Below are 27,280 nucleotides of genomic sequence, written 5' to 3'. Positions count from 1 at the left end.
ACCATTCCAACCTCCCCACATCCTCACGAACACTTGCTATTTTCTGTTCATTAAAAGAAATATTCTTTGAGCAGCCATCCTAATGGGTGTGAAGCAGTATCTCATTGTGGTTTTGATCGCATTTACTTAATGATGAGTGATTTGACTCTCTTCTCACGCGCATATCGGCCATCTGTTTATTCTGGCGGGAGAAATGTCTGCTCAAGACCTTTGCCCTTTTTTGTTTTTATTTTGTTAGTTCTTGTTGAATTGTTGGAGATCTTTACATATTCTGGATATTACACAGTTTCATTTTTCTTTTCCAATATGTATTTCTTTTATCGACTTCTCTTGTGTGACTGCAGTGGTTATAACTTCCAGTACTGCACTGAGTAAAAATGGTGAGGGCACATCATTGCCCTGTTCTTGATTTAAGAGAAAATCATTCAGTCTTTTACCATCAAGTATAATGTTAGAAGTGAGGAGTTTTTTGGGTAGACGGTGTTTATCAAACTGAGGATGCTCCCTTTTCTATTTTCTTCTGAGCATTTTTGTCATGAAAAGATGTTGGATTTCGAAGGCATTTTGTGCATCAGCTGATATGACCGTGTGATTTTTATTATTTACCTGTTAATATTGTGCATTACACTGCATGATTCTGAATATGGAACCGACTTTGCATCCCCAAAATAAATCCCACTGGCCATGGTATATCGCTCTTCTCATATCTTGCTGAATCACATTTGCTAATTTTCTTAAAAGATTTTATTTATTTGTGACAGAGAGACACAGCGAGAGAGGGAACACGAGCACGTGAAGGGGGAAGGGGGAAGCAGGCTTCCCGCTGGGCAGGGAGCCTGATGCAGGACTGGATCCCAGGACCTGGGATCCTGACCTGTGCTAAAGGCAGATGCTTGAGGACTAAACCACCCAGGCACCCCTATTTGCTAATATTTTAAAGAATTTTTGCGTCTACATTCATGAGGAATATTGGTTTGCACTTTTCTCTTTTGGTAGTATCTTTGGTTTTGTTATCACGCAAATTCTATGTAAAATGAGCTGAAAGGTAGTCACCCCTCCTGTGTTTTGGAAGCAGTTGTGCGGCATTATAATAAGTTCTTTAACAGCTTCAGAGAAATCAACAGTGAAGCCATAGGTATTTAGGAGTTCTTTCTTATGAATTTTTAAATTAAAATTTTAATCTCCTTAGGGAATTTAATCTCCTTAATAGTTAGGCCATAAAAATTGCCTCTTTCATATTGGATTCATCGGAGTCTGCTTTTTGAGGAACTGGTCCTTTTCACCTAAGTTGTCGTACTCATGTGTACGTAGAATCGTTTGAAATATCCTTGTATATCCTTTGGATGTCTTCAGTGTTTTTGAGAGAGCAGTTTTGGGTGGTTCTCTAGGTAACTGCCCCAGGTGATACAGTGTAAGTATATGTACTTTATTGTCATCTAGTATCAGTGTTTTGCTTCTTTGAAGTGTTGAAACCTTACTTCCCGTTGGTTCCTTGTATCTTTTTTTTAATTCATTGGATAAATTTGACGTGTAACATTGTGTAAGTTTAAGGGGTACACTGTGTTGTTTTGATACATTCATGTATTGTAATATGATTGCTGATATAATGATATTTTTCACAGTATATAATTGTGTTCATTATGCAGATATCTGTGGCTTATTACTACTTGTTATAAATTTGTACCTTAAGCACCATCACTCTTAGCCTTACTCCCCCACCCCATTCCCTGGCAACCACCGTGTTCCTCTCTGTTTTTCACGGATCTAACTTTTTTAGGTTCCACATGTAGGTGATCTCATACAGTACTTGTCTTTGGCTGACTTACCTCACTTAGCATAACGTGCCCAAGGTCATCCATGTCATCTGAAATGGAAAGATATCTTCCTTTCCCAAGGCTGGAAATTATTGCGTTGTGTATATATATATATATCTATATATATCTTTTTTATGCATTCATCCACAGATGGGCACTTGGGTTATTTCCATGCCGTGGCTGTTGTGACTAATGCTGCAATGAACACAGAAGTGTTTGCATCTCACAGAAATCCTGTCTTCATTTCCTTTGGATATACACGCAGTGGTGGAATTGTTGGATTATATGATAGATCTGTTTTCAGTTTTTCGAGGAAGCTTCATGCTGTTTTTCATAGTGGTTTGACCAGTTCACATTCCCACCAACAGTGTGTAAGGCTCCCTTTCCCCCACATCCTTGGAGGTAGCTGTTGTTCCTTGTCTTCTTGACGAGAGAGCCATTCCAATGAGTGTGAGGTGATGTCTCACTGTGGGTTTGGTTGGGTTTTAAAGATTTATTTATTTCTTTTAGAGACGGGGAGGAACAGAGGGAGAGAGTCTCAAGTAGACCCGGTGCTGAGCGCAGAGTGCAACTCGGGGCTCGATCCCATGACCCCGAGATCGTGACTTGAGCCAAAATCAAAAGTCAGACACTCCACTGGCTGGCCCCCCAGGTACCCCTCATTGTGGTTTCAGTTTTGCATTTCTCTGATGATGAGCAATGTTGAGCATCTTTTCATGTGTCTGTTGGTCATTTGATGTCCTCTTTGGAGAAATGTCTAATTTAGTCTGGTCTGTTTTTTAATCAAATTGTTTGGGATCTTTTTTGTTTTTGAGTTGATTGGGATCTTTATATATTTTGGATTTTAACCCTTTATCCAATATGTGTTTTCCAAAATTTTTCTCATTCTGTAAGTTGTCTTTTCATTTTGTTTCTTTTGCTCTGAAGCGTTTGAGTTTGATGTGGTCCCGTTTCATTTTTTTTCTTTCATGTGCTTTGACATCATGTCTCCCAAATTACTGCTGTAATATGCGGATGACATTCTTCCCTACATTTTCATCTCAGAGTTCAATGTATCAGGTCTTCTGTTTAAGTTTTCGGTCCATTTCAAATTAATTTTTGTAGGTGGTGTGGGATAGGCATCTAATCTCATTGTTCTACATGTGCTTCTCCAGTTTGCCTAACACCAACTACTAAAGGGTCTTTGTGGTTCCATAAAAATTGTACGATTGTTTCTTCTATTTCTTTGAAGAATGTCTTTGGTATTTTGCCGAGGGTTCTATTCAATGGCCATGTTTACAGTATTAGATCATCTGATCCATGAACATGGACTGTCTTCCCACTTGTTCATGTTGTCTTCAGTTTCTTTCAGCAAAGATTTGTAGTTTCCATTGTGTAGACATTTTACTTCTTTGGTTAAATTTATGCCTAAGTGTTTCCTCTTTTTATACTATTTTGGATGGGGCAGTTTTCCTTCTTTCTCAGGTGCTTTCTCACTAGTGAAAGGAATGTAATAGATTTCTATCTGTTGATTTTGTAATCTACCACTTTACCATATCACTGATTAATTCCAAGTTTTTTGACTGATTCTTTGGGATCTCCTATAAATAGGATCTTATTATCAGCAATAATGACAATTTTGTCTCTTCCTTTTCAATTTGGATGTCTTTTATTTCTTTGTCTTGCCTGAGCTCTGATTAGGACTTCCGGTACTCTACTGAGTAGGAGTGGTGAGAATGGGCGTCCTTGCCTTGTTTCTGGTGTTAGTGGAACACTTTCAATTTCTCTCCATTGAGTGTAGTGTTGGCTGTGGGTTTGTCATATATGGCCGTTGTTATGTTTGGGTATGTTCTTTCTAGACCCAGTCTGTTAAGGGTACTTATCATGAAAGGGTGTTGCCTGTTGGCAAGCACATCTATTGAGCTGATTATGTGATATTTATCTTTCATTTTATCGATGTGTGATGTATTACATTTATTGATTTGTCTGTGTTGAAGCATTCTTGCATTCCAAGGGGTAAATCTCACTTGGCCATGGTATATAATCTTTTTAATGCATTCTTGAATTCTATTTGCTAATCTTTAGTTGAGAATTTTTGCACCTACATTCACCAGATATTAGTCTATAGTTTTCTTGTGGTGTCCTTACCTGGTATCAAGGTCATGCTGTCCTGGTAGAAAAGTCTGGAGGCATTCCCTTCTCCACATTCACTTCCTCTGGTCTCCATGCTTTCTGACGACTGGCGTACCGCCATTCGAATTAGTGCTCCTCTGTAAGTAATGTGACATTTCTCTTCTTCCAAAATGGGTTGTCTTTAGTTTCCAGTGACTGATAATGTGTATTGGTGTCAGTTTTTTTGGATTTATGCTTTGTTTTCAGTTAGCTCCTTGAATTTGCAGGGTTATATCTTTCACCAAATTTGGGGAGTTTTAAGCCATTATTTCTTTGAATACAATTTTTGTCTCACTTTCTCCTCTCCTTTGGGACTCTAATGATAAGAAGTTTAGCTTTTTTCTTATTGTCAATCATGTCCCTGAAATTCTGTTCATCTTTTATTTTCACCCCATTTTATGTTATCGGATTAGGTCAGCTCTGTTGACCTCACCCAGATTTCGCTGGTCTGTCCTCTGCCATGCCCACTTCACACTGGAGTCCATTCAGTGACGGTTATTATTACTACATTTCTCAGTTCTATATTTACATTTTAAAAGCTGCTCTTTCTTTGCTGTGGTTTTCTGTTTTTGTTTTTGTTTTTTCATTTGTGTCAAGAAAATTTGTGATGGCTTATTAAGGCATTTTTATAATGAGGTCTTTAAACCTTCTCGAGTAATTCCGACATTTAACTTATTTTGGTTATGGCATCTCTTGATTATCTTTTATCATTCATGTGGTGACTCTCTTGATTCTTGGCATAAGTGGTTTTCAGTTGTGGATCATACTTACGATCAGACTGGTCCCTGATGAAGTGTAGCAAGAGGGCCAGGTGACCGTGAATGTTTAGCCTCCTCCCGGTTCCTACCAGCCCCAGTCCTGGTGGGGAGGGTACTGCCTTACGCTACTTCATTGCGAGAGGGGGAATAGAAGTTCAGTTTCCCTGTATGGGCCACACACATCTTCCTGGTGGGAGTGGGGTTGCCAGCTCACCCTGCTGTGTTGCCCGAGTGCGGTGTGAGACCAGCTCCCTAGTGGACCCAGCTGATCCCTGACACCAGCATGGGGCGGGGAGGGTGTTAGGTAGAGTGGCACGGAGCTTCCTCTCACATGGCAGACGGCCTCATTCAGCAGTAGGTGTCAGTCAGGCAGTGGTTTAGTCCTCTGCTCTTAATACTGACAAAACAAGACAGAAGATCCAGAAGGAAATAAAAGAAGTGAAGACTGTTACTTCCTATTGAATTGTCGGTTGTTGTTGAATTGTCTGCTTCTTCAATTCCGCCAGCTCTCCCTGAATGTATTTGAGGGCTCTGTTCGTGGTACCCATAACTTGTATTTCTTTGTCATTTCAGTTCCTTAGAACTTTCATACTTGATGATTTTTATTTCTTCCTGATGAGTTGATCCTTTTATTATAAATTTCCCTCACTGTCTCCAACAAGAGTTTAACACCGATGTGGGCTGATACTTAGATAGCCATTCCCGCCTTCTCGTGTCTGATGCCTACAGGCCATCTGTTCTCGTCCCTTTACTTCGAGCCTGTTTGTGTCTTTGAATATATAATGTGTCTAGTGTAGGCCATATATGCTTGGATCCTAGCAGTCTGGCAATCTCTGCTGCTTTACTGAGTGTTTAATTCACTTATAGTTAATATAATTAAGGATATGGTGGGACTTACGTCTGCCACTCACTACTCATGTTCTGGAGGTCTTGTGTCTCTTCCATTCCTCTCTCCCTGCCTTCTGTCATCTTGAAGGGATGTGTGTTAGTGCACCATTCTGAGTCCCTTGCTAGTTTATTTTTTCTGTTTTTAGGCTGTTTTCATACTAGTACAGTCTGGGGATTACAGTCAGCATTTTGGCTGGAAACAGTCTGCTTCGGGTGACTCCTGAATAGGTCTTCAAGTGTTTTTGTGTGGCGCCCCCTCCTCTCCTTCTAGGGACTCTAGTCACATGTATGCTGCGGCTCCTAAAGACCCCCCCGGGCTGTTTTGTTCACCTGTTTTACGTTCTTCCACACAGAGCCCCTTTACCAGTCTATCTTCAGGTTCATTGACCCATTCTTTCTTCTGCCAGCTCCCATCTGCTGTGTAGCCCTCTGGTTTTCCCTCTACACTACTGTGCTTGGCAACCTCACGATGCTTGCTTGCTTTATTTTATAAATCCTATCTATTTACTGGTGTTCTCCATTTGATGAGTCACCACCGCTGTCCTTTCCTTTTGTTATTTAAATATGGTGACTCTGCGTTGCTCAAACAGGTTTCTAGTAGCTGCTTTGGAGTCTTGGCCTACACTATAGTCCAACGTTTCAGCCCCTCAGAGATCATTTCTATTGATTGCTCTTTATTCCTGGTGAAGTGTTACACTCCCTGTTTCTCTGCATGTCTCATAATTTTTTGTCCAAAAAACTGTTTCATTTTACATAAAGTAGGCACTCTGGATTCTGATTCTTCTCCCTAATCAGTGGCGATCATTCTGCCTGGATCGTGCAGTTTCTATCTCCTGCAGCGAGGGGCCACTGATGGTCTCTGCTCAGGTTGGAGTCTGTTGGTTGTTTTTTTTTTTTTTTTAAAGCATGCTTTTGTTTTTAAGCCCGGCTTTCTTTGTGTCACCCCCCCAATCGGCATAGCCTGGTGGTCAGGCCAGGATTGGTCAGCAGTTTTGTTGGAACAACTTGAGCCAATGAGGCGTCCTCCCTGGACTGAGGTGATCTGCATGTGAGTTGAGACACTCATTCAGAGTTCAGGCCTTTTACAAGTGTCTCGTGGCCGTTACTTTTGGCCCACATGGGGTCTCACAGGCAGCCAAGGATAAGCAGATAACAGGTGTCCTTGCTTGTCTCTGCCGAGTGTGCGTGCTGTCTGCCAGATCTCAGGATTCCTGTAAAAATTCTTGCTGGTCTCTTGCTTGTCCCAACCAGTACCTGCAACCTCTGGAAGCCGCGGTATTGGCCTTCCCTGGGATTTGCTGATTTGTCCCCAAGATTGCTGCTGTGTGACACAGTCCGCAGGGTCTCCCATGAGGCTCCAGGTCAGGGGGCACCTCTCTGTTGGCCCCGGGACTGAGGGCCCTCAAGCCTCCTGCGCCACTGAGCTTGGGCGGGGAGGACAGGAGCAGCCCTGAGGGAAAGGACCACAGACACTGCTGTTCTAAGATTTCATCGTTTTTTCTCGAATAAACAGCCCTCACTTCACCTTTGATGAATTTCTGGAGTTCTTGTGTTGCTGTTTCTGACGGTCTTGTCCCGTTTTGTCACTGCTTTCCTTTCTAGAGGTGCGTTGCCTGTTGCTGATTTTGTGTTATTTCTTGGATGAGTAGCCTGTTAATGTACTTCCAAAGTCAGAACCACACAAGAAGGTCTACTGAGAGAGGCTCCCTCCTTCCCAGCTTCCCTTATCCCTTCCCTCATGATTGTTTCCACCTTCTAAGTAACCAGTTTCAGTATTCTCAGGTCGGTTTTGTACGTGTGACGGTGTGCATGTGTTCTTTATCACACACTTGTGTTTATTTTCTTCTTTCCCCTTCTTTATTCCAAAAATGGGGGTTTTCTCTGTCTGTCGTATGTGCTTTGCTTTCCTCCCCTAAAACCATCTCCTAGAAATCACTCCACATCCGCTGGTGGAGAGCTTTGCCCTTCTTCGTTACGGGTCCATGGTGTCCCCCGCGCGTGCGTGCTACGGTCGTGTCCACCGGTCTCCGAAGCTCGTCTGTGTGCGTGGTCTCCTGAGGGCAGCTCTGCTCACCATTCTGCGGGCAGAGCTTGGATTTGTTTCTGACATTTTATAATTGCAAATAAAATGCTGCACTGCATAATCTTATGCATATTTTCACATTTTGTTGGAGGTATACCCCTAAGGTAAATTCCTAGGAGAGGGATTACTAGGTTGGAACACAAATACACACTTAGGTTTGTTAAATATTGCCAAATTCCCCTCCCCAGGAGCAGTGCCATTTTGCACAGCCTCAGCGTGGGAGTAGGTTATCGATATTTTGAATTCTTATCGATCTGATAAGTAAAAACTGATATCCTGACTTAGATTTAACTTGCATTGATTTTTTTTTAACAAGTGAAATTGTAATTTTTTATAAGTTTAAGGGTTATTTTTATGGATAATTTCCTGAGCTGTTGACAGCTTTTGCCTATTTTTCTAGAACCACTTTGGTCCTTTACTCTTTCAGTTTTTACGTTCCAGGTACGTCGTAGCCGGGAGCCTCCCGTCGGTGATATGTGCTGCCAAGATTTCCTTCCATTTTCTCATTTGCCTTTTAGTTTTGTTTAAGGTACTTTTTTTTTTTTTTCCTATGCAAAAGGTTTATTTTCTTATACCTGTAGTCAAATTCACTTGTCTCTCCTGATGACATCTGGATTTCTAGTCGGAGTCAGGAGGGCTTTCTACTGTGTGTAGTTTGGAGAGGAATTCACTCTGTTTTATCCTCGTATTTGTGTAGTTCTGTCAAGGGTGGTGTCTGGTACCTTCAGGAGAGATTTTCGTAGGAATGGTTGATAAATTCTTTGAGGTAATCATATGTTTCTTCTTAAACCTATTAATATGGGGAAATATTTAGAATTTTTGCATCAGCAATCACAAATATTACAGGCCTTTTATTTTCATGCTCTGTGTTTATCAGGGTCATATATCAGCATTACACTGTAGAAAGTATTTGGAAGTTTTCCTTCATTTTCTGCACTTTGAAACCATATATATAGTATTAAGACTCTCCAGCTTCTACAAGGTTTTGGTAGAATTCCCCTCTGTGAAACCGACTGGATATGGCACTTTCTCCCAGGGTAATTCCTTGGTAACTTTTTCTACTGATTTTTTTGGAAATCAGTGTGCGTAAGCTTTCTATTTCTGCTGAGATCAATTTTAGATAAACTGCATTTTGCAAGGAAGTTATCCATTTCATCTGGGTTTTGCAAATTCTTTGCATAGAAGTGTACCAAGAAGTCTGTCGTTATTTTAAAAATTTCCTTCACAGCACGTTCTCTTGTTGTTTCTTTTGTGTGTTTGTCCTTTCTCTCTTTGCTCCCTAATTAAATGGTAGTTTGTCTATTTTATTTCTTTCGTGTAACCAGGATTTTTATTATGTTAATTTGGTCTAGTATTTTACTGTTTTCTGCCTCATTAGTTTCTTTTATCTTTGTTATTTCCTTCCTTGTGGTTTCTTTTGATTTACAGTTCTTCTTTTTTTTTTTTTTTTCTTTTTCAGTTGGCAGTCTGTGCATTTTTTAATTTATCTATGTACTTAGACGTATAAATGTGTGCTCAGAAAAGGATATTTTCTGCCGTCATGGCGCAGGGTTCTCTGTAGATACGCACAAAGGCCCACCTTCTGGATTGTACTCTTCAGATGTTTTATGTCCTTTCCTTCGAGGTCGCCTCGGCTGTCACAGGGACGTGGGATGTCGGACTCTGTCACATGAGTGTGTATATCCCCCTGTGTATCTGGTAGTTTCTGTTTCATGTGGGTAGTTGCTGTGGTATTTGCTACGGAGTTCTCCATGATCGTTAGAACCCCTTATGAAACACAGCCTTTCGCCTCATGAAGCATCCTGGTTTGTCTCATTTAATGCTTTTTGAGCATTTCGTTTCTTCCGGATACCAGAATCCTAACCCCCGCTTTCTCAGTGTTTACGCTTACCTGGTCAATCTTTATTCATTCTGGTATGTTCCAGCCTTTTCAATCACTGGGTCTTAGAGGTCTCTTTTTTGTTTGAAATGCACAGGTTGGATTTTTGCTTCACGGGCCAGTTTGAACGTCTTTGTCTCGTGAGAGGCATGTTTTTTGCCGTCACTTATCAGTGTCACCGATCTGTCGTATTATCCCGTGTCGCCCTTACAGCCTCGTCATGTCCTGTTGATTTTGTTGCTCTGTCCTGCGTGTCTGCTGTTTTCTCCTTAATTAGTTCGGTATTTAAGAATGTTTGCATCTTCTTTTTCCTGGCAGTTTCCTTCGTACCCCTAGTTTTGTTCTGGTTCAGCTCCGCTTTCTCTTACGCAAGCTGACCCTGTGCGGGGCGCCTGCAGGGCCGATGCCTGGCTGCTGTGTGCGGAAGTCCCGCTCTCCGCACACCGTATCGTGCTGTCTGCATTCTCTCAGATTCGGGCTCTGTGTCGTCCGAACATAGCATGTCCATTATTATTATTCAGCCGTGACTCGAGCTGGATCTGTGTGTGTAATTAAATGTAAGTATCTTTCCTTACCACTGCCCTTGCCGGAGCCTCCGCACTGTTTGAGAGGTGGCTCACAGCTCCTCGCCCGGGAAGCTCCTGCGCAAGGACACGCGTGCACAGTACTCGTGCACACGTAAGTCTGCTTTTCCATTGCTTTCATACAGGAAGGTCAGCTCGGCTGAGTTAGACAATCCTCCTCACAGTTTTTGAAGATGTCGTTCTACTTTGTCTTGCTTTCTGTCCTGTGTTTGGTAAGTCCGTTGCCAGCGTGCGCCTCCGGCCTCCAGAACTTACTTCATCCTTCTGCTTGGAGGTCATCCTCTTTACTTGTAAAGTCTTACAGTTTTACTTGGAAACGTCTCAAAATAGATTATTCTAGATAAATTCCCTGGTACCCACATGGAACCAGAAGTGCAGGTGTTGGTTTTTTGTTTGTTTGTTCTTAGGATTTTGTTTATTTGAGAGACAGAATGAGCAAGAGAGAGAGAGAGCGAGAGAGAGCGAGAGCACATGAGCTGCGGCAGAGGGAGGGGAAGGAGCAGGGAGCCCGATGTGCGGCTTGATCCCAGGACCCCGAGATCATGACCTGGGCTGAAGGCAGACACTTCACCCACTGAGCTACCTGGGTGCCCCACAAGAATTAGATTTTATTGTATTTATAGAAATTTCCGTAGATAAGGTTTTAAGTATTATTTCTGTTGTATTATTTTTATTTCCCTCTTCAGAGACTTCAGCGACATGAACGCTGGGCTTCCGTGAGCCACAGTCCCTGTCATTTTATTACTTTATGTCTCTGATTCTTTGAAGTCTTCTGTGCCTCCTCTATTTCTTTTATTTTTTTAAGATTTTATTTATTTATTAAGCAGGCAGAGAGGCAGGCAGAGAGAGAGGAGGAAGCAGGCTCCCTGCTCAACAGAGAGCCCAATGCGGGGCTCGATCCCAGGACCCTGAGATCATGACCTGAGCCGAAGGCAGCAGCTTAACCCACTGAGCCACCCAGACGCCCCCACCCCATTTTTTATCTTTAAGATTCTATCCTTTATTTCTTAATGAAGGGATATTCTCACAACTGACTGTTTTAACAACAAGCAGTCTGGTAGCATTTAGATGTGGCTGTTGTTTATATCTGGCAATTTATTGCCAGATCCAAGTTTGTATGGTTTACCCCACGTCGTCTTCTGAGAAACTCGTGGTTTTCACTCTTACGTTTGTGCATCAGCTGTATTTCGCCGTTGTACGTGGTGTGAGGTTGGGGTCTGGCTTCATTCTTTCACCGACTTGTCCCAGTGCCGTTTGTTAAAGACACTGTTCCTTCCAGCTGAATAGTCGCGACACCCTGTTGTATCCGTTGTCCGTTGTCCATGAATGTGAGGGTTTATTTCTTGTGGGTCCAGTCTGTCCATTGGTCTGCACGTCTGTCTTTCCGCCACGACCACACTGCCACGGCTGCTGTAGCTCTCTGTGAGTTTCGAGAGTGGACTGGGCGAGCCTTCCACCGTTCTTTTCAACACTGTCTCAGCAATGCAGGCCCCTTGCAATTCCATGAACACTCTAGGATCAGTTTTTCCATCTCTGTTTTTTTAAAAAGGCCATGAGAATGTTGGCAGGGATTGCACTGCATCTGTAGATCACGGGTCATACTGTCATCATGAAAATACTAAACCTTCCAGGCCATGACCATGGATGCTGTTGTAAATGGGACTGGAAAATCATTTTCCTTCTTAGATCGCTCACTGCTGGCAGATAGAAATACACGATTTCTTGTGTTCTTGACCATGTGCCCTGTGACTTCACTGAACTCACTTAGTAGCTCCGGTAGTGGTTTTTCTTTTGTTTTTTCTTTTGAAGATTCCTTGGGGTTTTCTATGTATAGGATTATGTCATCTGTGAATAAAAATAATTTTACTTCTTCTTTTCCAAAATAGATGATTTTCATTTTTTTAATTTTTGTGGGTTTGTTTGTTTGTTTTTGCCTGATTGCTATAGCTAACCCTTTCCTTACATTACTGAAAAGCTGTGGTGAACACGGTCATTCTCACCTAGTTCCTGCTTTCAAGAAGCAAGTTTTCAGTCTTTACGCCATTGAGTATGAGGTAGCTGCGGGTTTTCCAGAAATGTTCTTTATCATGTTGAGGAGGTTCCCTTCTATTCCTATTTTTCTAGGAATTTTTATCCTGAAAGGCCACTGGGTATTCATTTCTGCCTTTGAGGTCCTCCTAGGGTTTTTTTTCCTTTTTCTGTCAATACGATATATTACATTGATTGATTTTTCTTGTGTCGAATCCGCCCTCCATTCTTGAGATAAATCCCACTTGGCCATGGTGCATAATCTTCTTAATATGCCACTGGATTTGGTTTACTGGCATTTTGTTGAGGAGTTTTGCATGTCTAAGGATATTGGTATCTAGCATTTATGTGGTGTACTTGTTTGGCTTTGGTAGCAGAGTAATACTAGTTTTATAGAATGTAGAGCGAAGTGTCTCCTTGCCTTCTTTTTTGTTAAAGAATTGGTGTTAGTTCATCTTTAAACGTTTGATGTAATTCACCAGCGAAGCCATCAGTTCCTGGACTTCTCTTCCTTAGGAGCTCATTCATCACTGATTCAAACTTTTTACTTGTTGTATATCTGTTCAGAATTTCTGTTTCTTCTTGAGTCAGTTTTTGTACTTGCGTGTTTCTAAGAGTTTGTTTATTCCATGTAAGTGATCTAATTTCTTGAAGTACGACTTTTCATAGTATTGTCTTATAATTCTCTTTATTTCTGTAAGGTCAAGCATAATATTCCCATGTTCATTTACTATTTATATGCATTGTCTCTAATTCTTTTCTTAGTCGTTCTAGCTAAAAGTTTGTCAATTTTATTGATCATTTCAAAAAAGCCAACTTCTTATTTTTGAGTATTTTGTTTTCCTATTTTCTTGCATCTCTCACCAGTCTCCTACTTACTATTTCTTTCTTTCTGCTAACTTTGGGTTTACTTTTTCTCTTTCTAGCTCCCTAAGCTATAACGTTAGTTTATTGGAGGTGTTTTTTCCTTCTCAATGTGCGACTTTGCAGGTAGAATTTTCCCCGAGCACTGCTTTCATCACATCCATGTCTGGGTATGTTGTGTCTTCATTTTCATTCCTCTCAGAGTATTTTCTAATCTCCCTTATCATGTCTTCTTTGATCCACTAGTTTTTAAAGAGTGTTTGAGCCCTTAATTTCCACAGATTTGTTCATTTTCCTTCTATTACTGATTTCTAGCCTCCTTCCATTTTGGTTGGAGAAGATACTTGATATGATTTAACTTTTGAAATCTACTGAGACTGCTTTGTGACCCAACCTGTGATCTACCTTGGAGACCATTCCACGTGAACTTGAGAAGAATGCGTGTTCTGCTGTTGCTGGGTAGAGTACCCTCTATATGTTTGTAACGTTTCCTTGGTTTATAGTGTTGCTCTATAGGTTTTCTCTTTCCCTGTTGCTCTTCTGTCTGGCTGTTCCACCCAGTTACTGAGTATGAGGTACTGAAGTCTGCAACTATTGGTACAGAACTATCAGTGTCTCCCCTCGATTCTGTCCATGTTGGCCTCATGTATTGGGGAAGTCTGTTGTTCAAAGTAGATGTGTTTGTAATTGCTGGGTCTTCTTCATCACAGTCTTCTTCCCTCAGTATCTAGTGTCCTTTTTTGTCTTCTATAGCCATTTTTGACCTAAAGTCTGTTTCCCTGGCATCAGCACACCCACCTCGGTTCTCTGCTGGATACTTGTTCCGTAGAAGATCATGTCCCGTTCTTTCACTTTCAGTCTGTTTGCGTCTTTACATCTGAAAGGAGTATCCGGTACGCAGTGTAAGTTGTATAATTTCTTTTTACCCATTCTGCCCGTCTCTTTTGATTGAAGAAGGTAATCCTTTACATTTAGTGTGATTACTGACCAGGAAGGGTTGCCATTTTGCTATTTGTGTTGTATATCTTATACCTCTGTTTGTTTCTCATTTCTTCTACTACCTTGTCTTGTGTTTAATTGACTTTTTTAGTGGGGTACAATTATTCTCTTCTTAGTCCTATTATGTATATTTTTAAATTATTTTCTTGTTCCCATGAGGGTTGCCTTTAATATCCTAAACTTATAGAACTCCAGTTTGAACTGATACCAGCAGCTTCAGTGGCATACAAAACCAAGTTTCCGTAGAACTCGCCTTATGTTGTCACAACTCATATCCTTATACGTTGTATTCCCAGTGACACCGATAGGTAATTGTTGTTTTATGTATTTGTTTTTTAAGTCAGGTAGGAAATAAAGGGGAGTTACAAACTAAAGGCATGTTTATGTTTCCCCATGCAGTTATTTTTTCTGGAATTCTTTATTTCTTTGTATGACTTTGAGTAAACTTCTAGTGTCCTGCTTTGGCCTGAAGAACTCTCTTCGGCATTTTTGTAGTATAGGTCTGTAGTGATGAACTTCCTCAGCTTTTCTCTGGGAATATCTTCCTTTTCCCTTTTTTGTTTTTTATTTAATTTTGTTTTAATTCTGGTGTAGTTAATACACAGTCTTATACTAGTTTCAGGTGCACAGTAGTGTCCCTTTATTGTGGAAAGATAATTTAATAGATATAAAAACTCTCAACTCATTTTCCTTTTAGCACTTCAAGGATGTCATCCCACTCCCTTCTGACCTCCATGGTTTCTGAAGAGAACCTGGGTCAATCTTACTGTGTGTTCCTGTACGTGACCAGTCGTTTCTCTCACTCTTTCCACGGTTCTTTGTCTTTTAACCATTGATTATGATGTGCTCCTTGGAGATCACTGAGCTTCCTGGAGGTGTAGATCACATGCCTTCAAGAACTTTGGAAGTTGCCAACTAATAATTCTCTAATATTCTTCCTGGCCCTTTCTCACCCCTCCTTCTAGGATTCCAATTATGGATTTCTTGGTATGCTTGATGGGGTCCCATAGGTCCTAACGGTCTGCTTGCTCCTTACTCCTTCAGATTATTTTTCCTTCTGTTCCTTAGACTGGATAATTTCCACTGATTGACCAATCTCCATGTTCACCGATTCTTCTGCCTGTTCAGATATGCTAATGAAGCCTCTGCTGAGTTCTCATTTCAGGTATTATGCTTTGCAGTTGCAGAATTTCTGCTTAATGTTTAATCTGTTTCACGATTTCCTTCCGTTCTGGGCGTATCTGGGAAAGTGGACTGAAAGTCTCTGTCTAGTCCGTTCAGTGTCTGTGCCTCCTCAGGAACGTTATTGGCTCGTTTCTTCCGTGGGAGGGCCGTCCTCTGTTTCTTTACATTTCCTCCCTTTTGTTGACAGTGGGATAGTCCACACACGACATGTAGTAACCCCCGGTGTCAGATTCTTTCTCTTCCTTAAGACCGTTTTTGTCTTGCTGTGGGCTACAGCTGCTTAGTGACATCTAACCTGTCTCTGTGACATCTGTGAACGCTGTCATGTTTGGTGCCTGACGTTCCTGGTCCTTAAGCTCACGTTCAGTTGGCATTTTGACAAAAGGTTCCTTGGGTGCCAGGGATCAGGAAAAGGGGGGGGGGGGGAGAGAAAATAAATAAAAGAATTCTTCTATCTGTGCTAGCGCACCAGGACCTTTGTCCCGGCTGTTCACAACTCTGTCTTAGCCTTCACTTCCTGTTCAGGGTGGGCAGAAAGCTCAGTGGGAGGGGAACGCTTCACGTGTTCTGGGGACTTTTCAGCGCATGCATCCTGCCCCAGGCATGAGCTCGGCCTTCTCAGGCCTGGTTTCCAGACAGAACGATTTCTCAGCTTTTCTTCCGAGGCTGCCCGTGCCCCACTGTGTACCTCAGCGACAACCTCCCTGCAGGGACTGGAATTTGTTGGGCTCCTTCCCGGTGTTTTCAAGGAATGCCCATCAGCTTTCACGTCTCAGCTCCTTTGGGAACCAAGGATCAGGGTCCCACACTGGGAGTGAGTGCTGCCAAGCAGGGGTCAGGGCGTTTCAAGGGCAAGTGGAAATGCCTGCACGCCCCTACCACTTTTCTGTGGCCTCTTTCCTGACTGCTCTCTAGTTCTGACCAGTCTGGGCTTGATTTTTCAACACCCCCACGAAGGAAGGGTCCTTGGAGTTCCAAATGCCTGTTCTTGCCGAGCTCACTTTCTTTCCTCCTGTCTTTTGACAGAACCTCTTAAACGACCGTCTCCTGACTCCGTAGCCATAGGCTGGCAGGGGTGGGAGGTGGTCAGAGTGCTGATCGGATCTGGCTCATTTCTACGCTCACAAGGTGATCGGAAGGCCACGGTGCTCTGTCTCCTCGTGCCGCTGGAGGCACCCGCTGTCTGTGGGTTCACCTGCATTTCTCGGTGTTAGAGTTCAGGGGAGGTCTGAAACCAGAGGTTCAGGGTGCAGCGCGCCGCTGGTCTCTGGGCCTGGCTGGAGGCCTTCTAGAGGCCTTTTCCTTCATGTGCCCGTCCAACCCATCAGCACCTTCTGTCAGCTCTCCGGACCTTGCCCACCGCTGGCCTCCCCTCCAGCCCCCTTCCCAGGCCACGCTGCTCTCTCTGCCTGGGTGGCTGGCCTGTCCTCTTCACCGGTCATTCGGTTTCCATTCCTGCCTCTTCCCCTCCGTTCTTCACGCAGCAGCCGGGGAATTCTGTCAACACGAAGGAGGACCTTGCTGCTCTCCTACTTAAACTGCTCTAGTGGCTTCCTGTCACCATGTCTTGGGTCAGTACCACTGGATACGGAGCCCGATTCAGGACCCCTCATGCCGCACTCACACCGTGGGTGAGCCCTGCACGGGGCAGCGGGGAAGCCACACAGAGCACTCCTCAGAGCGGCCCCACCAGCTGCTAAGGGGGCTGCGGTGCTGCCCTGAAGGGGGTCCACCCCACTCTCACTGCTGGCCAGGCCCGGGAGTGGCTGCACACGCCCCGAGGTCAGAGATTGTGCTCACAAAAGCAGCTGGCAGGTCCCGGAGTGCAGGGATGGGGTGTGTCGTTACTGCTGTGTCCCCTCCGGGAAGCTCTGCCGAGCTGCCTGGCCCACTTGGGCTTCGAGAACATCAGCCCTGTGCCCCCTCCTCTCCAGAACCGACTGGTTCTTAGGTAAAACACCATCTTGTTTCTCCGTGTGTTCTCTGATGATTGGAAATGCCTCATGTTCAACCAGTTGGACTCCTGGACCCACAAAGAGGCTGGCGGCGTCAGAATGGGGCCCCCGCGGCCATCGTGGGCAGAAGCACTGTGTCTTTTCACGATGCGGTGGGGTCTGTGTGAACGTGGGGTTTGGGGGTGGGGGGCGGCCTTCGCCGAGCTCCCCTCGGGGCCCCCTGCCCTCTCCCTGCCTCCCGGCCCTCCCGCAGCCAGCAGGGACCGGGTGGGGGAGCCAGGCTGAGTTGATTATTTTTGACATCAGTTGTTAACATAATTTTGACGTTAAGCCTCCCCCCAGCTCTGGGGTGGCTCTGACTGTGTCCAGGCTCCAGCTTGGGGAGCCATGGGGAGCCTCTCAGCCCCAGATCTGGCCTGGCTGGGAGGCGGCCTGGGAAGGAACGTGCGTTTCTCAAGCCCGTGCCCTCGGGGCCTGGGGGCGGGGCCCGGCAGATGTCTGGAGTGGGCAGCCAGGGCCTGGAGCCGGATGCTGAGAACGAGGCCTGCAACTCATTTCCCCATTAAACATTCTGAGAACATCTGCACCGGTTTCCAAGGCTTCTCCCTCACTAATTGCTCTGATTATTGTGTGAAGTGAGGCCCTGGCACGTTTCCGCGATGTTGTGATGAAGGTGAAAAGATGGCTCTTAATTAGATTAAAAACATTTTTTTCTTCCTCTGTAATTTTGCCTTGAAAATCAAGGCCACTTTTTTGTTTTCTTCCTCCAAAGACCTCCAGAAACTTTCCTCCCCACCTCTCCAGAGGTTTCTTGGGAACGTCCTGTGAGCTCAGCTCTTGGAGGAGGCCGCGCTTAGCCCCGATTCCATTGTACGTCGGCGCTGCCGGGAACCAGCCCCTGGAACCGTGTCTTGGGAGGCTCGGACAGGGCCTCCTGGAGCACGGGGGTCCCAGAGGGTCACAGTTATGTGGGTGGCTGTGTCACTCCCTTTCTGCTTCCTGTGCGCACTTGGGGCTGACCCCGTCCCGGCGCAGTGGCCGCCCGTCCTCCCCGGCGGCCCCGCCGTGCAGACCCTAACCTCAGGTGCATGGCCCGTGTGTGCAGGGGACTGGGAACCTCACAGTGAGGGGAGCTGTGGGGCGAGGGTCCTCCATGCCCCCCATTCCGGCTCCCTGGGACCGGCCAGGACTCTCAAGGCCGTCTCGGCCCTTGACTCCCAGGTGGCCGCTCTGCCCATGTCCACTCTAGCTGCACATCCCTGACAGAACAGAAGGCCCGAGGTCTCCCACGGTCAGTGCCAGGCATCCTGGCATGAGGGGCATGGACAGGTCCTCACGGGAGGGGTGGAGAGGGCGGGCGGGCGTCCCAGCAGGATGAGGCCAGCCACCAGCTTTTGGGAGCCCCCTGGTCCCCTCTGCCCTGCGCCTGCTTGAGCTCTCCTGGGACCTCAACTCCCCAGACCCCTCCCTTTGGCTCATGCCTCAGCCCCGTTTGTCACGCACATTCCTGAGGAGACTGTCCTGGTAACAAATGACGGAACCCCAAACCCAAGTGAGCCGAAGCACAAAAGGGACCTTTTTTGGCTCGTACGTCTGGCCCCAGCTGTTTCAGACACAGCTGGACCCGGGGCTGGGATGATCTCGCTTGTTCTCACTCTCCACCTCCCGTGCTCTGCCCCCACCCGCTGGCTCCCTCCTCTGCTCTCCCTCACCCCCCACCCACCGGGCGCTGTCCCCAGGGATGGGGACCAGGACGGTTGTAGCCTTAGGCAGCCCCTTCCCAAGGGGACAAGATGGACTCTGGCTCGGCGAGCACATAGCACACAGAGGTCGTCTCTTTCCCCCATTGTCCCTGCCAGAGGCTGGGGCCCGGCTCTCATTGGCCCCAACCAGGGTACGAACCCTCCTCAGACCCAGGCCATGGGCCCCTTCTGAGGACAGCCCGATGGGGCACAGGGTGCCTGACCCCTGCAGCCCGGGGCGTGGGGAAGGCACAGCTTCCGGAAGGCAACTGAAGGAGCCCTTCCCAGAGCCAGGCCTGGCCGCCGGGCGGGCGAAAACAACAGGTGTCCACTCAAGCAAGGTATTTTCCTCGCAGACCCGGGGACCAGCTGTGGACATACATTCTCACTCCGCTCCGTGCCCCTGTTCCTGGCAGCTGTGGTGGGAACGGCTTTGACACTTTCTGTCCATGCTCCTTACTTCTCGCCTCTGAGCCCAGACACAGGTGGCGGCCGCGCTGGCTCGGGGTCTGTGAGCCGGGCACAGGCAGCTGGCACGGGCCCGGGGCCGTGGCTCAGCGATGTCACGCAGGGCCTGGCTGCAGCTGTCCGGATGCCCTGGGGAGGGGGTTCCCGTTCACGGCACTGGATCTGCAGGCCCTTGGCAAATCCGCCAAGAGGGCTGTATTTCTTGGGGGGGGGGGGCTGGCGAGGGGAATCTGACTCCGGAAGGACAGGGGGCAGCTTCTGCTCATCCCCATGGGACGGGCTGGCCTGGGGAGTGCGCCTGGGCCCGAGCCCAGAGGGCCCAGGCGGAGGTGAGAAGAAAGGTCCTGCCAGGCACCCAGGAGCTGGCGCCTCACCGCCAGACGCCGGCAGGAGGGCTCTGCGGAGGACTCGGGTTACACCTGGGGGATTACCCAGGATTTGAATCAGTCATGAGGTGTGGCGGGGACGTTGCCTGGGAGACTGTTCCCGGGTTGGGGGCAAGGGGCCATGGGGCCGGGATCGGGGGTGCGGGCTGCAGACTGGCTGTGGGTCTGACTTGCTCCTGGAGGCCCCAACCCGTCTGTGGGACCTCAGGCACAAGGTTTCATCCTCTCTGAACCCCCGTCTGCTCATCTAGAAGCAGGGATGGAAGCTGTGGGGCCACTGTGACAATGGCATGGGGTCACCCTTGAAGCCGCACAGGGGGAATGAGGCCCCCTCCTGCATCTCGGGGCAGTTGGGCACGTCCCGGCGTCAGGGTTGACCTGGCCTCGCCGTGTGAACATGCGGGCCACGTTGGGAGCCAAGGGACGCGTGGGCCCCACGGCTGGGAAGGAAGCCTCAGGCACATATGGGGCGGGCCGGGGCTTGGGACCCCGAGGGGGCGCTCCTGGGGGGGTCGGGACGGAAGGGCGCAGGGTGGGAGCCTCCCGCACCCAGCTGCCTCCCGACGTGTGCAGGTGTCGTCACTACTAGAAAACACAACGAGAGCAGGAAGGACACAGAAACCACCCACCATTTCTTCACCCAAACCCACACACGGTTACCATTTTGGTCTACTTCCTTTCAGTCTTTTTTCTGTGTCTGTATTTTTTTTTTTTAAGGAATTTGAAATTGCCTCTGGAGCAGGGCTGCTGGCTGGGGAGGACACTGCTGGGCTGGTCGGTTCTGGTCGGTTCTGGTCAGTTCTGCTCCGGAGGGAGGTGAGGCTTGGCAGCCGGAGTGGCCAGCTGTGCCGCTGCCACGCCAGAGGCCACACTCGCCATCGCAGACCGCCCACTTTCCTAGAAAACAAAATCGTTTTGTTCTGCCCTGAAAACTGAGGCCCGGCTTCTGGCCGTGACAAGGCCAAGGCAGCCAAGGGATGAAAGCATCAGAACACGGGGCCGTCTTATCGCAAGTGTGACTTCCTGGTCACTGGGGCACGGAGGGCTCGTCCTGGGGGGTATCCAGCAAGAGCTGTCCCAGCAGCGGTACCTGTGCTCATGGGCCCAGCCTGCTCCGAAGCCGGGGGGCCGGGGGTGCTGCTTGTCTTGTCCCATCTCAAGCTCCTTGGCGGTAGGGGCGACAAGCCCGCTCTCCTAGGGCCACCTGCCCCTGAGCCCGTGCCTGAAGGGGGCAGCGTGCCGCTGTGTCTGCCGAGGACACGGGGCCCCATCCCCCAGACTCCCTGTGCCTCCTGCGGCAGCTGTGGCAGTGGCAGGAGTCAGGGGGGTGGGCTGCAGCCCTCCCCCCACCCCCGCCCCCAGCCGCCCCGGCCAGCAGTGGCCCACGACGCGTGGGGGATGGGTCTCTGACACAGACACGGGCAGAGCAGCCCGTTCCTTTGGTTCGGAAAAACACACCTGTGGAAGCCCTCTGCCCCTCGCCTCGGGGGCCCCCCGTGCTGTTCCCAGGATTAAACCAAACGGCCCACGTTCCTCTCCGGCAGGTGCAGGCCCCACCCGCTCCGGGCGGGCAACTGATGTGCAGTTTAATTTCTTAAAGCACCAGGGCTGGGCCTTTCTCAGGGGTCAGGTAGCCCCCCGCCCCCAGCCCCGCTCCGTCAGCGGGCTCTGGAGAGGACACTCGTCATCCCGGGTGCTCCGAGCGGCCCCGCCGGCCTGGCCCCGCCGGCCTGGCCCCGCCCTGCCCTTCTCCCCTCCCGTAGACAAGTGATGCAGACATAAAAATATGTATTTGTGTTCTTTCTCCTGTCCTCTTTTTTTTTTTTTTTTTTGAAAGAACATCTGAATCCTGGACGGGGTTTCGGCTCTGTCACTTGACAACTGTGTAACATAACCCAGGGCACCCGAATCTCGGCCCCGGGGCCCCGAAGCGAGGGCGGCCGGGGCTCTGGCCCCTCCCAGGCCTGGGAGCTGTTGACTGTCCTCGCCTTCTTCCCGCTTTCCGGTCACTCTCCTGGGCTCTCTGGGAATGTCACGGGCAGAGAGCCCGTCACTCAGAGCCCTTCTCCCGGGTGTGACTAAGTCATGTCTGTGCGGTTTCCTGCTGCAAGTCAGCCCCTCTCCCCCACGGGCCGCGCGCTCCCCACGGTGTCTGACTGCGGGTTGGGTGCGACACCTTCACGCGTGTCCTTGGGCCACGGGGTCCTTCTCAGCTGCTCTCTGGTCCGCTCCGCTGCTCCGCACACCCCCGGTTTTCCCGGTGAACCCGCGGGGCTTCTTTCTTCGCCGCACACTCGCCCCGCGGTCGCCCTTCCCGCCTTGCCCGTTGTGTTTGCTGATGAGCTCTGGATCTCGAGTGCGGTCGCATACATCAGCCTTTCCCCGTCCGGATACTGTTTAAGTTTGAGGAAACCCTTCCAAACGCTGAGGTCATGGAGGCAGTTCTAGAATCAGTTCTTAAAGGCTTCAGAGTTTTGCTGTTCTCTGTAAGTCTTCAACCCCCGGGAATGCAGACGATGAGTTCTTGGTGTCCGGCACGAGGGTCCAATGGAACGTGTCTCCCACATGGACAGCCACTTGTCCTTGGTCACCCTCTCCCACTCTGTGCCGGCCACCACAGGTGCGCGGCGAGCATCCCTGTGCGTGCAGGCTCTTTCCGATGTGTCGCCCTGTCCTGCCGGCCCGCCACGTCTGTCGGCAGCGCCATCTCCCGGGGCACGGCGTCGCACGAGGTGTGGGCACCTGGTAGAGCAGAGCTCTGAGCTCCCCGCTCTTCAAGAATACGGCCGGTTCTCGGTTGATGGCATTTCCAGATCAGGTCTAGAGTCAGGAGCCAGATGCCCGCACGCCAACGGGAGGGTTTCTATTACGGCTCGAGGAGGAGGGTCTTTTGTCTGTTGAGTCTTCTAGAAAGTGGAGCAAAGTCTGTCTCCCCCTTGGTTAGGTTACGTCTTCTTGAACGGCTGCCACCGAGGCCTAACCATCTCTCCTTAGGGTTCTTGTACGTCCCGATCTGATACTGAAGAGTGTACTCTACTGTCGTAGACAGGATCTGTCTGCTCGTTTTGATTTGGGGTTGCTGTGGGGCTGTTGTTGGATTTTTTGTTTTTTGTGTTTTGTCTTTTTTTTTTTTTTTTTTTTTTTTTGCTTTTGCTTTTTTTGACTTACAGGAGAGGCAAAATAATACACGGGCCCCTGTGTACTATTTACCAGCTTCCCCTAACACCGGCGCCTCACGCGAGTGTGGTACAACCGTGGTGAAATTGCTAAAAGAAGTCACTTGTTGGGGCAACGCTCGTGTTGAGCTAAAGCTTAGCTCGTTTGCCGGGTTCAGCAGTAGCTGAGTCCTTTGGTCCATCAGTTGTGGTACGTTTCCATCCAGCGCGTCTTCAGGCCTTTTCTGAGTTGTGATGCCTCCTCCTCGGTCTTTGCCCGGTTTTTGTGACCCTGGTATTGGTGAGGAATGCTGGCCGGGCGTCCGCGTCCCGTCGTCCGGCTCCTCTGGGACCTCGGGGGAGACTGGGCTAATGGGTGTGCCGGGAGCAGACGTGAGGCGCTTCACATCTCGTCGGGGTTCACGACAGCAATGTGATTCACTGGTGCTGCTAACCTTGACCCCCGGGGGTCGTGTCAGACAGCTCCTCCCCCTTTCCGTGGCCTCGTGGGGAGCGGGTCACTGAGTCTGCTGTCCTCGAGGGGGGGCGCCTGGCATGCCACCTCCTGCGACTGGGAGGGAACCAGTCAGCGTTAGGACCCCCCAGCCACGAAGGGACACCTGCGGGCAGATACTCTGCCTGTCGGCTGCCAGTCCCACCAACCGATTTGAGCGTTTCTCCGTGGAAGTTAGGATCTGTACCTCTTCCGGTTATCCGCTTGTTTCTATCAGGACGAACTCAGGGATTCTTGGGTTTTGAGCTACGATTTGATACTAATTGTTATTTGTCTTGTGGTTCAAACTGCTCTGGCTTCGACCCCGGGATCGAGGGTCCTTTGGGCTCCTGCGCCTGCTCAACACGCCCCCACCCACTCGGAGCTTTCGCTTCCTTCCGAGCCCCTCACGGTAACGCCAGGCTCCTCGTCCGTCGCCCTGCCGTGGCCCCAGACTCGTCCTCAGCCAGAGAGCGCTGGTTCCTCCAACCAGAAAGGGGGTGGTGTTTAGAGACAGGATCTGGCCCTGGGGTCGCTCGTGGCTCTCGGGTCTTTATGGCTTCTGGGGCCTCTCCATGGACAGAGCAAGGAAGTGTGTGTACGTCCATAAGCCAAGGACACGCACGTGTCTGCATTTATAGCTGTGCCTACAGGAAGAGCAACACGGGTTCATACTGAAATCGCCACCGCGGGGGCCATTTGTGCCCCCAGCATGACCCACTCTTTGCTACTGCATCTCTCAGAGAGTGAGAAACCAGGTTCCCGTTATCGATAATTTATGTACTTACTTGTTTGACCCACAGTTTCCCTATGCGAAGGAAGATTACCGACTAGAGCCCCGTTTTCAGGACAGTCTGAGACGGCTTCCCGAGCCCAGGGACCGCCGACTTCCCGTCCTTTCCGTGCTCCGTGGTGCCGTGCCACGCATTCGTCACACAAATTCACTTGTCCCAGGACGCTTCCATTCCTAGGGTCCTGCGGCTGGCTGGCTGATGTTTTCTCTTCTGTCTTTGGTTTGCATACAGCAAAATTCACTCTTGGGAGATGGTTCTGTGGGTTTTGACAATGCCTGGATTCACGTATCCACCATCAGAGCAACACAGAGAGAAGTTCCGCAGCCCTAGGAACTCCCTGGTGCAACCCTTGGGAAGTCAGACATGCCCCCTCCCGCAAGCACGAGCAACCATTGATCTGTTTTATGTCCTGGTAGCTCTGCCTTTTCCAGAATGTCATAGAAATGGGATCACAGAACACGGAGCCCGTACATCTGGCTTCTTTCACGGCCTCACGAAATGCATGTGAGGGTCAGCCACGTCGCCGCACGAGCTGTCGGCTCACGGCTTCTGGTTGCCAGGCAGCGCTCCACTGTGTGGCTCTAAAACCGCTTCTTTACCCACTCACCTGCGGAGGGACATCTTGTCTGTTGCCAGGTTTGGGCGATTGTGAGTGAAGTGGCTGTGTGCGTTCGTGTACAGGTTTGTTGAGCGTACATATTCGATGTCCTTGGGTTAGTATCGGGGAGAAGGACCGCCAGGTTGCATGGCCAGTGCACACTGAACCTCAGAAGACACCGCCGAGCTCTTTCCCAGCATGGCTGTGTTACTCGGAACATCTTTTCCCGTGTACTTGTAATCCATTTCTTAAACTGAGTTGGTGGCTTTCCTGCTGTCATGTTGCCAGGGTTTTTTATATATTCTAGACACAAGTCCTTGGGCAAATAGGAGACATGGAAACACCTTCTTCAAGTCCAGAGCTTATGTCTGCTTCCCTCAGCAGTGAGCCTTTTGCAGAGCAAATACCTGTAATTTTGATAAAGTCCAACTTGTCAACTTCTTTGTCTACTGACTGAGCTCATAGTGTTGTACTCCAAAACTCACTGCCAAACCCAAGGACCAGAGATAGACTTCTGTGTCTTCCTCAAGAAATGTTATATTTTATGTTTTACGTTAATTTCTCAAGATTGTATATGATATAATAAAAAATAAATAAAAACAAAAATAAACTTTAAAAAAGGTTATAGACGGTACTTTTACACTTTCAGATTGTTGGTGAACACCCAGGATGTTAGGCATAAATGGTAAATGTATTAAAATTCACATACACGACATTCATACAATTTATATCACAAGTAAATTTAGGAGATAGTTGTGTTTCTTTGCAGTGGGAAAATCTTTCTTTTACATAAAGCAAAAGATAGGTGTATCACTTTAGACGCATAAAACATTTCCTATGATAAAAACAACCATACTCAAAGGCTACTAGCCTGGGGAAGACTTCTGTACCTTACATGACAATAGGTTAGTGTCTTTCATCAGTAAACAAGTCCTACAAGCTGAGAAGCAAAAATGAGCAAAAGATGCGAACAGGCAATTCAGCTCTGCAACAGGGAGTCCAGACAGCCTCGGAGAGCCACAAACACCCTTCAGCTTAAAGGAAAAACAGCTTCCTCGTCCTCCACCATGCCCGGCAGGCCCTGGGAAGGGTGCCAAGGGCTGGCTTGGGCGTGGACGTGGGCAAGCTGTCACAGTCGCGGTGCTGGCGCTGTCTCAATCACTACAGCTTCTTGGGAAAATGCTTACAACTACCTGGGAAGCCACCCTCACCCGCGCCAGTGTCAGGTGCTCCTACAAATGGGGGCTGTGCCATTGCTCAAAGCAGTAGCTTCAAGCTAGCAGGGCCCAGCATCCACCTAGCACGAGGGGCTGCATGAGCTGAGCCTGGTGTAAACCAGGGGCACGGCCCAGCTGCCCAGACACCAGCGCGCACGCACTCACCCGTAGGAAGGAGAGCAGCACGGCACAGCGTGAGAGGCACAGGGAAGTCACGTGTGTGTGAAAAGAGAGTCTTACCTGGTGTCAGCAGTTCCGATGAGCAGGGGCGGTGAGCTCCGACTCCCCTGGGCAGCTGGCCCGGAGGACCTTGGAGGAGGCCGGCCTTCGTGAATCTTGGCCTTGTTGTGCCTTCTACATGAGCGCTCGCTTCTCTCACAACAGAATCTCTAACTGGAGGAAAGGGAAGTCAGCCCGGTGCGGGGTCGGCAGGTGTTCTTACCAGCACTGCGTACCTGCGCCCTGTTGCTGAGGTGCACCCGGGACCCTGACCCGAGCTATTGGGATGGGGTCATTCCCACACCTCCCTTGGGGTCTGGGTGGCTGGTGTGGCCCCATGGCCTGCATGGGGTGGGGTCCAGGGCTCTGTGGCTGTCCCCCGTCTCCCAGCTTTTGGCTCTTCATGGGCAGGAGACCAGCTTGGGGCGTCCCCAATGCGAGGCTCTCTGTGTGCCCAAGAGTGACAGCATGGTGGCGGGAGTCAGGGTCTCTCTGACCTGTGCTTATCAGCTGCGCTTTACTGGCCTGAGTGTCAGCTGTGAGCCTGGGGACAGGCCTGGACACCAGCGCCCAGCCCGGGCAGTCCTTCCCCTGCGAAGGGGTCACAGGCCTTTGAGGCCTCAGGCATGTGGGGGCCGTCTTTGCCAGCCCGCCGCCCAGATCCTTGGGGTAGAAGCTTCACGAGCCGTCCCCAGTCCTCCCTAGCCCTGCGGATAGATGTCTTATTGGTTTGGGGGAAGGCTCAGGGCTTGCAGGTCCGTCCCCTTGGGGTGGGCGTCTAAGCCCAGCTCTGGGCCACCGGACACCCCGAGCCTTCTTCAGAGGCCTCACGTGCTGCCCCACGCCCTTCCCCACAGCCAGGAAGAGCCCCATGCTGCTGGAGGTGAGCCCGGCCCACTTCATGAGGACCAACAGCTTCGCCGAGGACCTGGACCTGGAGGGGGAGACGCTGCTGGCGCCCATCACCCACGTGTCACAGTGAGTCCCCACGTGCCCACCTGGGCTGTGCCGGAGGGGCCT

The 27,280-nt window shown here is 48.9% G+C and overlaps 1 protein-coding gene and 1 long non-coding RNA gene across 10 annotated transcripts in view; one reads left to right on the top strand and one right to left on the bottom strand.

Annotated features, from left to right (window-relative positions):
- The window catches only part of KCNQ1 (potassium voltage-gated channel subfamily Q member 1), a 308,703-nt gene that overhangs the window by 113,301 nt on the left and 168,122 nt on the right, over window positions 1-27,280 (top strand). For all 9 annotated transcript variants that reach the window (XM_059150971.1, XM_059150927.1, XM_059150937.1 and 6 more), the window contains exon 11: window positions 27,118-27,238. In XM_059150971.1, coding sequence (XP_059006954.1) covers window positions 27,118-27,238 — 121 coding nt within the window. The remainder of the gene's footprint in view (window positions 1-27,117; window positions 27,239-27,280) is intronic.
- Window positions 10,985-27,280, bottom strand: part of LOC131817537 (uncharacterized) — a 50,600-nt gene continuing 34,304 nt past the window's right edge. Inside the window, exons 2-3 of the long non-coding RNA XR_009348543.1 lie at window positions 26,282-26,430; window positions 10,985-20,681 (exon numbers count right to left, since the gene is read on the bottom strand). This is a non-coding gene — a long non-coding RNA (uncharacterized LOC131817537). The remainder of the gene's footprint in view (window positions 20,682-26,281; window positions 26,431-27,280) is intronic.

The sequence above is a fragment of the Mustela lutreola genome, chromosome 1, assembly GCF_030435805.1.
Source record: "Mustela lutreola isolate mMusLut2 chromosome 1, mMusLut2.pri, whole genome shotgun sequence".
Taxonomy (NCBI): Eukaryota; Metazoa; Chordata; class Mammalia; order Carnivora; family Mustelidae; genus Mustela; species Mustela lutreola.
This window is presented reverse-complemented; position numbering and strand designations above follow the sequence as displayed.